At 54.3% G+C, this 15,080-nt stretch overlaps 1 protein-coding gene across 4 annotated transcripts in view; it reads right to left on the bottom strand.

Annotated features, from left to right (window-relative positions):
- The window catches only part of PTPRA (protein tyrosine phosphatase receptor type A), a 109,144-nt gene that overhangs the window by 12,358 nt on the left and 81,706 nt on the right, over positions 1-15,080 (bottom strand). For all 4 annotated transcript variants that reach the window (XM_067298392.1, XM_067298395.1, XM_067298393.1 and 1 more), the window contains 8 exons: positions 11,780-11,858; positions 10,947-11,312; positions 7,896-7,913; positions 4,397-4,481; positions 3,682-3,755; positions 2,581-2,717; positions 1,343-1,433; positions 1,013-1,089 (listed from right to left, as the gene is read on the bottom strand). In XM_067298392.1, coding sequence (XP_067154493.1) covers positions 1,013-1,089; positions 1,343-1,433; positions 2,581-2,717; positions 3,682-3,755; positions 4,397-4,481; positions 7,896-7,913; positions 10,947-11,312; positions 11,780-11,858 — 927 coding nt within the window. The remainder of the gene's footprint in view (positions 1-1,012; positions 1,090-1,342; positions 1,434-2,580; positions 2,718-3,681; positions 3,756-4,396; positions 4,482-7,895; positions 7,914-10,946; positions 11,313-11,779; positions 11,859-15,080) is intronic.

The following is a 15,080-nucleotide window of genomic DNA, read 5'->3' as shown; positions in this document are numbered from 1 at the left end:
GGCAATGTATATATCGCTGAAGGAAGTAAAAAGCTCTTTGGGGTCTCGCTTTTCCCCCTGTGCCTCCCTCTCTCTCTCAAAACCTACTTTTCCATGTCACCCTTCCCAGCGTAATCCCTGTCGGAGCCCATCCCCACGGGCATTTGCAGCTCTGCCCGGCTAGGTGCTGCGCGCAGGCACGGTACAAGGCCAGAACGAGATATCCGCTGTTTGTTACCTCCGTTTTACTCAGGGCACACAGAGGCAGAGCGACGGCCAGCGAGTTGTCCCAGGCCCTACGGCGAGCCCGTGCAAGAAGGATGTCCCCAGCCTCGGGCCGGAGCTCTAGCCACCCTCCCTGCCGTAGCGGCAGAACCTGTCTCCTAAGGAACAGCTCGTTTCGTTACGAAAAACCAGGATTTGGTACCAATACGAGGACCAGAAACTCAAGTTGAAATGAAACGAAAGGGAGAGGTCAAGCCACGTTCCCTCCCCTCGGGAAATCAAATTCCCTAGCAAAAAGCAGGGTCCTTAGGTAGATGGCAAAACTCCTGCCGACTACTAAGGGCAAAGGAGGCAACGTGGCCTCTAAGTATATTTTAGCTGGGTTGCTCGATTCCTTTTGGGCGCCCTTCGTTTTTGGAAGCTGGGAATTTCCAACGATTAATCGGCCACGCACTTAATCAGCCGTTAATCTGAAGTCTTCTGCTCCTCCGGGAACGGCGACCAAATCCCTTCCAGCCCCGCAGGCTTGGCTTTGCAACACCGCAAGGAGCCCAAGCGCCTTCTCCTTATTTCAGAAGTGGGGAAAAAGGGAGGTGTGAAGAGATGTGACCGGGGCAAAAGCAGCTGAGCAACGGCGGAGCTACCGACCGGATTTATTAGCCCCGGCTCTCAGCCTCTCACTCTCGTCTCTGGACCACGTTCTTCGGGGTTCACGAAGCCGAGGGGGAACCAGTGCGCTCCACGGCAGCTACGCAAACGTTACGAGATCAAAAAGGAGCTTTGCCCTTCGAAGTACCCGAGAGCTTACGTTAATGAAGGAGGCGTTAATGTAGTCGGAGTCGGGAACCCCTTCCACGGGCGTCAGGTGAACCCGGGAATGATCGTCTGGAGGAAAACGGAAAGCCAGCGTTAGAAACGCAAGCCACGTTAGCCGAAGCTAAAGCACGCGCAGCGATCCGGCCGGGGCGCGAAACCGCAGCTCCGTTACTCGAATCCTGATTTCCTGCTATTCAATCACCACCCGAGGGGTCTCCTGGGCTTTTCTCCCCCCTTTTTTCTGGTCTCTTTTTTTCTCCTCCTCGCCCCGCGGAGCGGGAAGGCAGCAGCACCCCGAGCGGCCCGACACGCGGGGACCTACAGGGCAAGATGTTCACGTAGCGGTTCTTCTCCTTGTTCTCCTCCTTGGAAGCAGCTTCGCACGTGGCCTGGATGGGACACGCCGGGAGAGCCTGAAACGGTAGAAAAAACGAGATTTTCCGTCATGTTCTCCTCCACGGGGTGGGGGGGGACACGTCAGCGCGGTAAAAACAAGCCGGCGGCGCTCCCACACGGAGGGGACAGGCGGCGTGGGAGCACCTGGTCTGAGGTCCATCACCCCCTTGCGCCCGCTGAGCTCAAGGCGCCGACCTACATTTAAGCGTGAGCCCTAGCACAGAGCGCAAATCCCCTCCGGACATGACATAGGGACTGCCAGGACCCACGGACACGAGGTGGCAGCAAAACCTCCGACTCCAAAGCCACGAGGCGCCTTCGAGGCTCCTGCTGAGCTTCTCCTCCGCTAAGAGCGAGGCCGCTCAATCCGGACATTTAACTTTGCCCCCTACCTCGTTACTTCTCACAGCGTCGCGTGCTTTTGTCTCGGCAAGATGCAACTGCACCAGGTTTAAGGGCACAAGAAGCCGCAGGGCTTAGCGAGAGCAGGAGGAGGCTTTGGACACCCTAGAGGAGACAACCTGGTACTGTGGGGTAAGCACTGAACTACTGCAAAAAACGATTAGTGCTGAAGGCCAACTTTCGTCTTGTAAATTGTCATCATTCAGCTTCAGAGTTAACAGCTCGTTATGATAAGCAGGGTCATTTCTATCTCCCTGCCAGAGCTCTTGTTTGGGTTGGAAGCAGGAGAAAGCCGAGGCAAAAAGCCTTCAACATACCTATAAATCATCATCATTCCCAGATCCAAGTGAGGAATACCGAGAGCTATTTTAACACGAGAGGTACCGGGGCCTGAGGATGCCAAGATGAGCGGGGACGGAAAGCAGGCGGGCGGCAGACGGGACCGCGCGGGCGACCAGCTACGGGAGCCACCGCCTCACTGCGCGTTTTGCCACGGCCACGCAGACACCCCCACGCGTGGGGCTGCTCCGCCACGTCCCAGCCGCTTCGCTTCGCCTCGGCGCGGCGAGCGCGGGATTTTCCCACCGGCCGTCGCCAGCCCTACGCCGACGGCAGCCCGTCCGGCCTTTTCCGCACGGCTCCGAAAACACCGGCGACATCCCGCGCCGGGCCGGGCTGCGGCAAAACGCCGCGCCGGCGTGAGCGAAACGTCCCGGTTTTACCGCCTGCCCGGCGGCGAGGGGATCCAGCCGAAGCACTCACGTTGAACTCCTCCCGGAAGAGCTTGTTGTCGTCCGCCATCCTCCGGTTGATCTCCTCTTCCAGCTTCTCCACGGGCAGGGGCGGGTATTTTCGGTTGGTGCTGGGCGACCTGGCGAGCAGCGGCATGCTCTGGGGCTCTGCAAGGGGACAGGCGGGCGTCAGCGGCACCCAGCGCTCCCGTCCCTGCCCGTCCGCATCCCGGCTAGCCCTCCTCCTCCGGATTTTGCCCCCACCGCGCGCCTTGCGCGAACATCTGGGAAGGCTTTGGGGTGCTACGAAGCTCCTCCAACGCCCCGCGGAAGGTCTCGCGCTAAGCTGTTTTGGAAGGAGGATCCCGAAAGGAGGAACGCTGTGTGTCTTTGGGTGTATTTAGGAGGTCCGGAAAGGTTTTTATAAAGAAAAAACGACGTCTCGCTTGCTTTGCCTTGGAAACGCTACTTTGGTGCCTACAGCAAGTCAGCTGTCACCTTAATTTGATTTTTTGGGGTGTAAGGACAGTTAATTATCTGCAAAGATGCGTCTTCTCAAGGCGCTGTTCCCGGGAGTCAAACGGGTATTATGAAAACTCCAGAGGAGTTCGCCGACTTCCAGCAAACCCCCTCTGCAAGCCGGTATTCGGCGAGGGTTTCCCCGCTCCGGTCCGAGACGTCCCGTGCCCTCCGGAGGTCGCGCGAAAAGACCCCCGAAGGCCGCACGCGTGGCGGCCCCGCCGTGCTCGCAACGGGAGCGGCGCCGTACGGCGGGCAGATCGACGCGGGGAGCTCCGCTCTGCCCCAGCGACGTTCGCCGGAGGGATAAAAAATCCCGCTTCCGACGACCGGAGGGTTTCGCGACACCGCCGTGATTTTCACCGCCTGTTTTTAGGAGATTTGCTTGGGAGGCAACCAGCTACCTCGGGCTGACCGCGTGCTCTTTTTGAGAGCGAACGCTTTCGAAAATGGGGGAAAAAACCCCTCTGGCGACTAAATTATTCCGTCGTCATTTTGACGAACGTTTTAATCGACCCGTTTTGCAGATTCCCGGGACTGAGCTCAGCCGTTTCGGAGAGACGCGGCGCTCCCGCTCCCCGAGCGGCCCCAGCGTAGCGAGCGCGGGCCTCACCTGCATCATCCGTCCGGCCGTTGGACAAGCGGAAGGAGTTGGAGTGGCTCCCTGCCTGCTTGTATTTCTTGAACCTACGGAAGAAAAGGAAGCGCAGGAAGTTAGGAGCTGCCTATCTATGAAGCCGGGGCAGCTTCTTGGTGGCAAATGCCCACCGGGATCGAAGCCTCAGGGCGCGCTTTTCCTCCATTTATTTTCCGGCATTTTTTAATTTAAGCTCCATACATCCTTGGCAGCATGTCAGGAGCCCCAGATCCTGATTTTTCCCGTCTTTGCACCTATTTTCCAAAGTTTTTGCTGCAAAAAATCTCCGTGCCATCCCTGCTGCGAGGCCCCGAGCTGAGAAACCATGGGAATTTTTCCACCGCTTTTCCATAGCTTTTTTTTTTTTTAATTATTATTATTTAATCGCCAGAACGGTTCATAAATTAAGATGCTTACTGCAGGTGAGCAAACGCTCTTTCCGAGCCGAGCAGATAGGCGCTCGGGAGCTGGGAACTGAGGACAGCGTTTGGAGCGGCCTGGATTAAATGCCCCAAAACGGCATTTTCATCCTCCTCCTCGGTCCCTTTGGAAAACGCTGCCCGCGTCGCCCTTGCTTAGCTTGGGAAACAGAGCGAAAGACTCGCGACCGAGAGCGGCCGCTGGCTTATTATCACTCGGTAACTAATTCCTGCCCCTCGGAAGGGCGGCGAGCACTAAAAACGCTCCTTACCTTAACATGTACAGCACGATAATAATAAATACTATGACGAGAAGGAAGGACAGGGCCACCATGACGGCGATGATGGGCGTCTCGTCTGCAAGAGGCAAAGAGAGGGGCAGTTAGCAGCCGTCGGCGAGCCGGCGTTTCAAGAGAGCGCATCGCTTTGCAGTTATCCCGTTCGGAAATAAAGGAAAGCCGTCGATAAGGTCGCGTGCGTCAAATCCCCCGGGGAAGACCCGCGGGACGCGCGCGAGCGCCGCTTCCCCCGAGGAACACCGTGCCGCGGGCTGCGGTTGTCACCCGCCAGCGCTAATCGAAGCATCGCTGGAAGTTGTCCGCCGGGAAGTTTTGACCTTGCGGGTGGAAGCTGCTGTGGAGAAGGCTGTGCGGATCCACGTGGGAAGCTCCGAATAGCTCAGGAAGAGCTACTGGAGTTATGAGAGCGTCAAGCTTTAGCGTGACCCACCCCGAGAGGGGAACGGCGAGAGGCGGCAGCTTTCCGTCTCGCAGAAAGGCGACGGCGCCGTTGACGGGGGGGCTCCAGGCTTCATCTCCGCCGTGGAAAAAAAGATTTTCCCAGCTTTTTCAAGGTTCGTTCCGGTTCAGATCCAAGCCTTCGAAGCGGGCGGCAGGGGATCGAAGCCTTGCAAGGTGCCGCAAGAGGCCCCCACCGCGAGAGTCCCAGGTTGGGTTCCAAAGTTGGCCAAAGGGAGAAGCTTCACCCCCGTTTTAAATAAGGAAAGGTGAAGTTATAGCAGATAATAAGATTAGAAACTGGAAAGGCAGCTTATTTTGGCTGTTTCTCCAAAAAGGGGGACGTGCCCGGTGTCAAAGACCCCCCCTGACGCTGGACGGCAAAAGGGGGCCACGTTCACCCGGAGCGACTCCACGGGCTCCGGAAGGAAGCCGCGCTTTCCCAGGGATTTGTTTGTCCCTGAGCTTTTGCTCATTAAATTATCGACTGAATAATTGATTGCTGGCGCCGAGAAAAAAGATTTTGGGTGGTTTCTGTGCTCAAAACCTGGGCCGGCTTAATCCGCCGCGGTCTCGAAGCCGCGATTCGGCACATCCGCATCCTCCGTCCCCCCCGCTCGAGCTAGAAGAACGAGCGGGGTTAACCAAGAAAAACTCTTTGCATCCTAGCGAACGGGGCAGCAAAGATTTATCGGCAGCGGCCGCGGTCCTCGGGGCCGGAGAGGGACCCTTCTCCAGCCGCTCTCCGCGAGCCCCCGTGCGTCCAGCACCAGCCCCAAGGAATCGCCGCGGAGCCGGTCCCACCTCCAGCCCGCTTAGCACCCTGGAGTTAATCCAGATCTAAGTCTTTGCATCAAAAGCTCAGTTCTGCCTGGAATTTCAGGTCTCTGCCCTAAGCACCAGCAATTCTGTCCGGTTTTGATAAGCGACGTATATGCAAACCGTGTCGCACCTCCCGTCGGATGCAACGATTTGTTTCGGTCTCTGCCGAAGCCCCTCTGTTACTGACAGCTGGTGGAGACCATCCTTCGGCCCAAGCAACCAAGGCCCGAGCTTCAGGAGCAAAGCTTCAGGCCCCCTTGATTTCCATAATCTCACAAAATCACGGTCGGTGCAATCGTCAGGTCGCCCGTTCGGGGCGCCGCACCCCGGAAATCATTAACGCGTGGGCGGACAGCGCGAAGCCCGGCCAGAGACCTCAGTGTTCTGCCTTCTGAAACGCTGCTTTCGCCATAACGCCGGCTCCAGGCGAGCAATAGGGGACAGCAAGATATTTCCTGTCGGAGGAAGGCATCGTCTTGCTGACGGACACGTCGAGCCCGGAGCACGGCATCGTTCCTTAAACAGCCAAAGGGACAAATACCTGCGCAACGTTGCTCTCTTTTCCCTCGGGAAAAAGCAGGCAAGACCTTCCCTTGGGGACAGCTCTGCCGGCGCTCCGCTTTGGGATGGGGACGGGCACCGAAACACAAGGGCTGTTTCTTGTCCGCAGCAGCCCCAAATAACCAACAGCCAAAGCGTACTTGTTATTTAAGGCACAGCGCTGTGGCTGGTTCCCCCGGCAGCACGAGGGCGAGAAATAAGACGCAGGAGATTTTCCTTAACTTGGAGAAAAAGCGCTTTTCCGTCCGTCACCTTCCCAACAACCCTTCAACCAGCAATTTGTTAGGAGAGCTTTAATTCTGCAATATCCTTAGCGAGGTTATTCACAAAACGTCCTTGACAAGAAAACTACCTATTCCTCCTCTTTGCAACAGCAGAGGTTCAACATTGTTTCGCGATTCCCTTTCCCGACGTCAGGGGACGTTTATTCCAAGGGATCGCTCCCACGTGAAGCAGCTTTGCTTTTTGCTCCAAATGCTCCTTAGAGTTAAAGAAAAACTCCAGCACGAGCTCAAAGACATTCAGTTCATAGCGGAGCTGATCCCGCACCGATTAGCCCTGCAGAAGTCAACGTACCTGGTCTTAATCTGCTGCACTTTTCCAGGTCTGGTTAACTTAAAAGGGCTTAGTGGTAAAGCCCCCTTAATCTAGCAGAAATTCGTCTGTTTAATGGAAAAGCCATGTAAGCGATGCAAGTTTGCTGTTGCTAGACCCTCCATCGGTTTTCTCAGTGAGGGTTATATCGGTAAGGGGGGATGATTTCTGAAAAAAGATGTGTACGTACATCCGAAAAACCCACGCGTGAACCAACCCTGCCTCGAGAGGCAAGAATAAATCACAGTCTCCCAGTTTTGCTCCCAGCGCTGCTTCTCGGTACCGGAGAACCGGGATTTGTGACTGATCCCCCAGAATAATCCTCTAAGCCATAGGATATGGAAAATATTAACAGCACCAGCGCTAGGAAGTCAGATTTTTGCCTTTTTTTTTTGTTTTGTTGTTGCTGTGCTCTCGGGACTAGGGATTAACAGCGCCGGAGAGAGCACTAAATAACCCACGAGCCATGCCAGACCCGCGGGAATGAGGCAGAGCATTTCTGCACGGGTCTGACCATCTTTTAAGACGAATTCTTGCCCCTGCGTCCCTTTCGTTTCCACTACGCCGATGTTCAAGCTAATGCGTATTGATAAGAAATATTGCAGAGTGTCGGTCTTTTCATTTACACCATCCACATCAGCAGGATAATGTGCTTTAAGCGCACCAAAGAGCGTCTAATTGGATTGTCACGTAGCTTATAAAGCTGAAATACTGATTGGAATAATGATGAAATGCAGCCAGGCAGCTTGTTTTTAGCTGTATTTCTGGTCTCATAATTCCTATACGGCTAAAGCAAGGTGTAATCGCCAATATTCTTTTGGCAATCTCAATTCCCTGAACGGAGTCATCCAACCAGAGATGGAAAAACGAGTGTAAAAACTGCTAAATGAAAGGAACGGATTTTTACGACGCCTTGCCAACAGAATTAAGGAGGATAATAATTATTCCCGTCATCCGCAGAACAGCTCTCCTGGTCTAACATAATAGCCGAATCCTTCTGAAAACGCCTTCTTTACTTAGGGTCTAAATAAAGAGCAATGAGAAATAAGATTCTTACCTCTTCTGTCAGAGTTACCTGCATAAAAAAATAAAGAGAAACTCTCTTAGCAACAAAGAAATACACATTTGAATAAGAAAGGAAAGAACACAGATTGAGACACTAACAAATTTAGTAACTCGCATAATCCTCTTGCAAGTCTTTCTTTTAAATTAAGAGCTGCTACAGCATGAGGTTAAAATGACTTTCAGCTTTTTCTTATTAATAAAGAAAAAAGGAGCAAAAGTACATTTCCAGCCTTCCTGATTACGAGGAAAAGCCTGAAAACAACTTATTTTGCCTTTTGGGTTGTGAGCCACTGGGGAAAACAAGAAACACCCCGTATTTTCTCCTTTTCCCTCCCCAAATTTGAAGACACTCTCTCAAATTCACACGTCGCTGCTGAGCACGTGGAACCGGCGACGTGGAAGCAGAGTCGTTTCTCCGAGGGAAAGACGGGCGGATAATTTGGAGGGTTACTGCAAAAAACGCCAACTTTAAAAATAAAAACCACGATACTTTGTTAAAGAACGCAAACCTACCGAAGAAGTTCTTAAGGAAAACAAGCCTCTGCGGCCGAAGAGGGAACCGAAGCCGAGCCATAAACATCTCTAAACACACTGCTCTTAACGACATAATCCATTTAAGCCTATAATAAGCAAGCCACTGATGTAGCTCATTAGCGCTTTAACATTAAGAGATAATGGGTGTGCATTAAAGAGCGACTGAGCCAAGAGTTCAATTAAAAGCGGTCGAGGGCCCTCGCTTTGCACGCGCAGGACCGCGGCGCGGGGCTGAGGGCAACGTCTTGCAGCACGGAGGAGCAGGAACCGCCCGTACGTGCCCTAATTCATGGAGGATCTCCTGCCCCATCCCTGCCCTTGAGCGGTTCCTTCTCTGAGGTCTCACATAGGATACCACTGAGTCGTCCGATGACTGATATCCAAATTTCCCATCGAGATTAATGAAAAAGGTGGCCCCGACACTAATTTTGCTCCCAACAGTTGAGCTCAAAGGAAGGAAGGATCAGGTCGGTCGTCTGTCCTAAGGTCTGGCACAAAGCGAGAAGCATCAGCAACGCCCAACTTGCCATAGCGTATGCCATGGGCGTTAGCAATAAAAGGTAACCCGCGGCATAAAAATGATAGCAAAGACATGAAAAATATAAACTCAGCCCCTTGATAGCAGACATCATATTGCAAAATCCAAATCTTAGCAGCACTTCGGTTTTTGCCTTCTTAAGTCCCATCAGAAGGCTATTCTCAGCTAAACTCGCACGGTAGTTAGGATTAGTTTGGACTCCTCCACTCTGCACAGAAGCTTTGATGAACTGTGTTTGGATGATTTCTGTGTTGCAGGACACTAAAAAAGATGGGCTCTGCCCTCCACATCCCTTAGGAAAGACAACTTCACTGCTGCTTCCCCCAGCTGCAGTTTCTGAAGATGCCAAAAGGAGAAGGGCACCCAGATCCCACAGATTTTAAGAGGGATTTAGACACCCAACACCCAATTTCTCTTAAGAAATTAATTCTTAAGGGATGTCCACTTGACTTCTCCCTGCATTAACTCTTCCATTTTACCTGAATTCGATCCCTCCTACCCCACCGCCAAGGTAACAACCCTGGTTCTTCACTAAACCCTGCGCTCTCAAGGCTTTCACTCCAAGCTCCAGCAGGTGCTGGTATGCAACGTTCCCAACTCAGGAGGCACGCAGTATTGAAGCTGGGTCCCAAGTGATGCAGCAAGGGGCAGCGTATGGCTGAAGAGTCACAGAGCAGCTACGATTTCCAATCAGCTCAGCCGCTTTCTGCCTCTTTGGTCTTAACCTACATTGAACAGTCAAACTCTACATTCTTGGTGGACACTTTTATAAGGTCTAAGGGGGGGGGGAAGGATAGCAGGATGGCAACATGGAGAATTCTTCTTCATCTAGGTCTTTGAAAGATGAAATTAGCCCAAGGAAAGGGGAAAAGACTGACAGTGTAAGCATTATAGGTCGTGCTGGCAAATGCAGTATTGACACGTCCACGCATTAGTTCAGCATGAGGCATGGAAAGTCCGAGTGGATGCACCTATGCTCTGCTCCCAAAACCACCGTAAAATCCGCAGCGATGCTGCAGGAGCTGAGCTCCAGCATAAACCAAAGCTAATGGGCTGGCACCGGTTACACCGAGGCTGAGCTAACTCCTGCAGAACGAACCTCACGGGTTCCTCTGTATTGCGCACGCCACGGATTTGTCATCTCGGGTGCCACGACCCACAACGCCGTTAGCAAGTCCTAAGCGCGGTGCCGGGCACAGCTTCGGCGCGCTCGGCTTTGGGCTTCACCCTGCCCCACGCTGGCTGCATTCACCTTCCTGGATGAACCCCACCACATGGGACACGGACTCGCAGCCTCATCCTTCCTCCCCCGCTTGGCTCATTTGGGGTAATTAGCCAGCTCGTCAGCATTCCCCCAGGGGCCGGATCCCACCCCTGGTGGGCCACCTCTAATCTAGGCCTTATGTCCCTTGGGACAAGGACCGTCTTTTTTTGTGTGTGAGTGCCAAAAAGCGTGGCTGTAGCCCACGGTTGCTACCAAAACACAAATAAATGGTCTGTGTAGCGACACTCCGGAAAATCAAAGTTCTGCAGCTGAGCGCAGTCCCAGGGGGATTTATCGCTATTGCTCAGACAGACCCGCTAAGGCTCAACTTTTCGGCCAGCGCCTGGGAGCTGTGCAGCACTAGCCCGATTTTACCCCCAGTAAAGCACAAAAAGAGGTGAAATTCGTCTGTGACGGAAGCAGAACGAGATCCTGGGACTGCTGGCACCCCAGCACGTTGGCACCAAACGACTGCTCCCGGGGGACCGTTGTGCTGTTGTTTTCCTGCTTAAATTAAAAAGCCCAGACCTTCAGCAGGAAAAATCTGTTTTGATCTAGTCCCTGCAGTGAGTCATACTGTTTTAGATCATCTTGGAATTTGCCCCAACGAGTCTTCTTGTTCCCTTTTATTCTCAGGAAACGAGAGAAGGGAAAAGAAACAAGAGGTAGGGAAATCTGGAGAGGAAGAAGAGCAAAAAGCCACCTACCATTGTGGGAAGCAGAAGAGGTCTCTTGAGTTGTCGCCGTCACGCTGAAATTCCTCTCCGTCGACTCCTCTTCCGTGCCCGGCACAGCGGCGTGGGGGACAGACGGTGTCGCGCTGGGAAGAGCGGAGGTGGCCGGAGGCGTGGGCAGGGTTGTCCCGAGGGTGGAGGCGTTGAGACCCACCACCGCGGTGGTGGTCGGCGAGGGCCTGGTCACCGCCGTTGAGGGCAGCTCCGACCCCGCGGTGGAAACGGTCGCCAGAGTGCTGCCGTTGGGGCTGATCGCGCTCGTCGGCGTCCCGCTCTCCGGACTTGCTGTCGTTGCTTTGACGGGAGTGCTGGCGGAAGCGAGCGTGGTCGTGGGTGGCTCTGCAGACAAGGGAAGCGCAAGGGGACCTCCGTGAGACGCCTTTCCGCGGCGCCGAAGGATTTAGCTGCTGGAGAGGCACGTTACTGCAAGCACACAGATGAAAAGCAGAAACCCCCAAACCCCAAGTCCAAGACGGAGAACGCGTTACACCATATGGTGAGGTGACTCCTACCAAAGAAGGTATCTTAAATACATCTAGGAGATCGAGAAAGATTAGAGTAATTAGAATAAGAAAGATTAGAGTAATTAGAGTAAGAGAGGATCAATATTTGCTACCGGACAAATCTGCAGGTCCCATTTACGAGGACCTCCAGTCCGCCAGGTGCTCTCAGCCCCTCGTACAGTGAGCTCCAGGGCCGATGGCGCAAGCCACCAAGCCATGAAGCCATCAAGAACGCGAGCGCTTACTCCCTTGAGCCGAAAGATGGTTTAGAGACAAAGAGAGGAGACAAGGAGCGTATTTTACCTGTAGTAACATTGTTGGTGCCTACGCTTATGAGGCTGCTTCCGAGCAAAAGGACAAAGACCCACAAATCCATGTTGACCTGGAGAAGAGAGCAAAGAACAGTTACCGGCCGCGTCACGCGACGGGTCCCAAACGCCCCCAAGCTGGGGGCCCTGCGGTGCATCTCACCTGCCCAGAAGGACCAGAAGGAAGGAGTTAGACGCGTGGCTGGGGTCGCTGCTCGTATTCGGAGCGGAAGGATTTGTGCCCGCGTTCGCCCATCCCCAACGGGAGGGGACGACGGACTAGCCCAGGCGAAGAGCTGAAGCAGGGAGCGAGCGAATTTGGGGAGAGAACAGAAACCCGCGCAGAGGAACGAGCTAGGGGATGCAGCACCGAAGGGCAAGTACTTGGTTTGAGGGGAAATTAATACCGCGTGTGCAAATAAGCGTTCTTCGAGAAAACCTAAATGCAACGTACGGGAAGAGCCTGGCAAGGGGCTTTGACCCCAAATGCCCAAGAAGCGCGAGGCCAGAAGGAAGAGCGCGAGCAGGCGGCTGAGCTGCCCCGCTCCACCTCCAGCAACGCGGCCGCAGCATCCACAGAGCTGCTGCAGATCGGCAGCCCGCTGCTTTCGCCTTTTTCCCCTCGGAATTTGATCAGGGCCGATTATGACGCATTTATACCTTTTTCTGGATTTCTGGCAGCCCTAGAAAAGCAACGTTTATGACCTGCCAGCTCCGTGCCCAGGAACAGGAGCTCTGCAGCAGTGAGGTCCGAGCTGTGCATCAGCCGCGTGCCCGCGAGGCAGCTCGGGACGCGGCAGACGGACCTCTCGCGGGCGTGCAAAGCCCGGCGCATTTGCGCTCGCTCACTAAATGCACAAGGAACACGTACCCGTGCTATAAATAATAATCTAAAACGATCTGAAAACGCGTGGCACGTGCTGTCCATTCCCTCCCCGCAAACGTCCTGCAAAACCACACGACGATGATGACACCCGTAAAATCGTTTTCCCTGCAACAATCCCTAGGTTTTCCCCCTGCGACTCTTTTGAATAAAAATACACAGTTCTGGTGGTGGGTCTTTCCCATGAAGATCTCAAAAAGCTCCTGAAGATGGGTAGCGTTATCTCCTCCCAAACAGAGACGGCTCGAGAGGTGCGGGCGAACAGGAGAGAGGTGGGCAACGGCAACGCTCTCGGCCGGAGCGGGGTCCAAGAGCCCCGCGTTTGCTGATGCTACGAGACAGCTCGGTAGGTGCCACCCATCGGTATCTGCTGCTGAACCATCTCCTGTGCTTCAGGCGCTCATCATTTCTCCGGTCGCATTTGCAGCATCTCCTGGGAGCGGGCTGGGATGTCTCACGGCCGAGTGGACCGGTGACACTGCCAGGATGGGTTTTCTCCCTGATATTCAATGAAACCCGGCGATCCGAAAGGAGCTGGAGCTGGGGGCTTCCCTTGGAGGTCCCACCCGCCCCCAGGCTCCGTGGCCGGCGTGGGAACCGCGGGAAAACGGCACTCGGCAGCGGCGAGACGGCGCACTCGACGCTTTGCGCTCGCCGTGGCTGATGAAACCGTTTTAAGGGCTTGCTCCAGAGCTGGAGATGCTCTTGACCGGACCCGTTCCGGCTCTGGAGCTCAAAACCGCGAGGCTTTCTGTTCCCCTTTGGAAACCACGGCCGGAGGAAAGCAGTCGCCGAGTTTTAATGTGTATTTGTGGGGAACGGCTCCGTGCACGGTGGAGACCGCAAAATTAAGCTGCAGCAGGGATCCGGAGGTTTCCCAGCCTGCTTTTAAACCCCGCTCCGTGCAATACGGATTATTGCATCAACTGCACGTTGCACGTGAACGCAAACCAGGAGGGATTTTCACGCTCCTTCTCCCCAGTTTTTTTGCAAACCCAAAGTGTTTTTCCCCGTACGGCTCGGAGCCCGGGGCTCTCTTCCCCCTCGGCTGCCTCCCGGGCCGATTCGGAAGCGGGGAGGAAATACTTGTAACGTTCTCAACGTAAACACGGCTCTTGGCCGGCCGCGACATCCTGCGCGCGCCGCAGAAAAACAGCCTGACGTCACGTCGCCGCCAGGGAAAAAGGGAGCCGGCGGCGGGCTCGGAGTGAGCCGCTAAAACGGCTCCGCGACGACCACGCAAGGACCGTTCGGCTCTCTCGCTGCGGGAATCGCCCGCGTCCTACGCGGGCATCCATGGCCCCTTGCCAGGGCTTTGCCGCCACCTCGGACGTACTCGGGATTCCTGCATTCTGGATTTCTGGAGAACGAGGCGATCGCTCTCGGCACGCACGGAGGACGCAGGAGCCTGTTAGGGCGACACTCAGCCGCGCCGGTGCCGCGGGAAAAGGCAGGCGAAAGGACGGTCGAGGCAGCTCACTGAGTGCATCGGGCGATGCAAAACATTAACTGGGGGGACAAACCGTGGACGAAACGGGGTGCAAGGCGGCTTTTCGGAGCCGAGGCGACGGCAGAACGGCTAAGGAGAATTTCCTCGAGGACGCCGGGAAGGAGCGATCGGAGCGGGAAGAGGAAGATCAAGGTGGGAGAGGAAGCGAAGGAGGGGGAACAAGTTTTTTTTTTTTTTTTTAAATAATCTTTTAGGCACGATCCCTTCTTCAGGACGGCGACAGCAAGTGCCGGTCCCGAGATGTTTGGCAGCAAGCCGGGAAAAAAACACGGTATGGGAGGGTGTCGCTCGGTGAAAGCCTTAAAATATATAGAAAAGAGCGATTTAGCGGGTGTAGTTCTGCCCCGGTGAGTTCAGCCCCGTTGCTAGAGCAGCCCTTCGGGTGTAGCGGGGATCGCTGGTCGTGAACCTCGGGAATCAGGGGCTGCTAAGCGAGATATGATGCCCCAGCTCTCGTGAGGCTCCGTATTAATGATGTTATGATGGCAAATGCAGGGAAAAAAAAAAAAAGGGAAAAAAAACCACCAGAAAGCACCACGTTGGGCATCGCTGCTGCAAAAACCACTTTCTGAAAAGTGTTTTTTTTTTTTCCTTTTTAAGCCGTTCTGGAGTAACACCCCGCAAACTCTTTGCAAAGCCTGCCTGCTTTCTATTTTTTTCCCCCCCTTACTTTATTTTTTTTACATGTAGCGGAACACCACTGCTTCTTGTTGCATAAATTTGCATTTATTAAACCCAAAACGTTGGTTTGCAGACATTGGTCTGCAGACGAGCCCTGAGCGGCCATCGGGAATTTCAGAGACACTGAATTTATTTCCCAATATACCAGCACTTACTGCTCCAACTCGCAAGCTCGGAAGGAGAACACGAGTCGAAAACCTCTTCCTTTCTTACTATTTTCTT

Source organism: Apteryx mantelli, chromosome 5, assembly GCF_036417845.1.
Source record: "Apteryx mantelli isolate bAptMan1 chromosome 5, bAptMan1.hap1, whole genome shotgun sequence".
Taxonomy (NCBI): Eukaryota; Metazoa; Chordata; class Aves; order Apterygiformes; family Apterygidae; genus Apteryx; species Apteryx mantelli.
The sequence above is the reverse complement of the archived record's forward strand: the minus strand, read 5'-3'. Positions and strand labels throughout refer to the sequence as shown.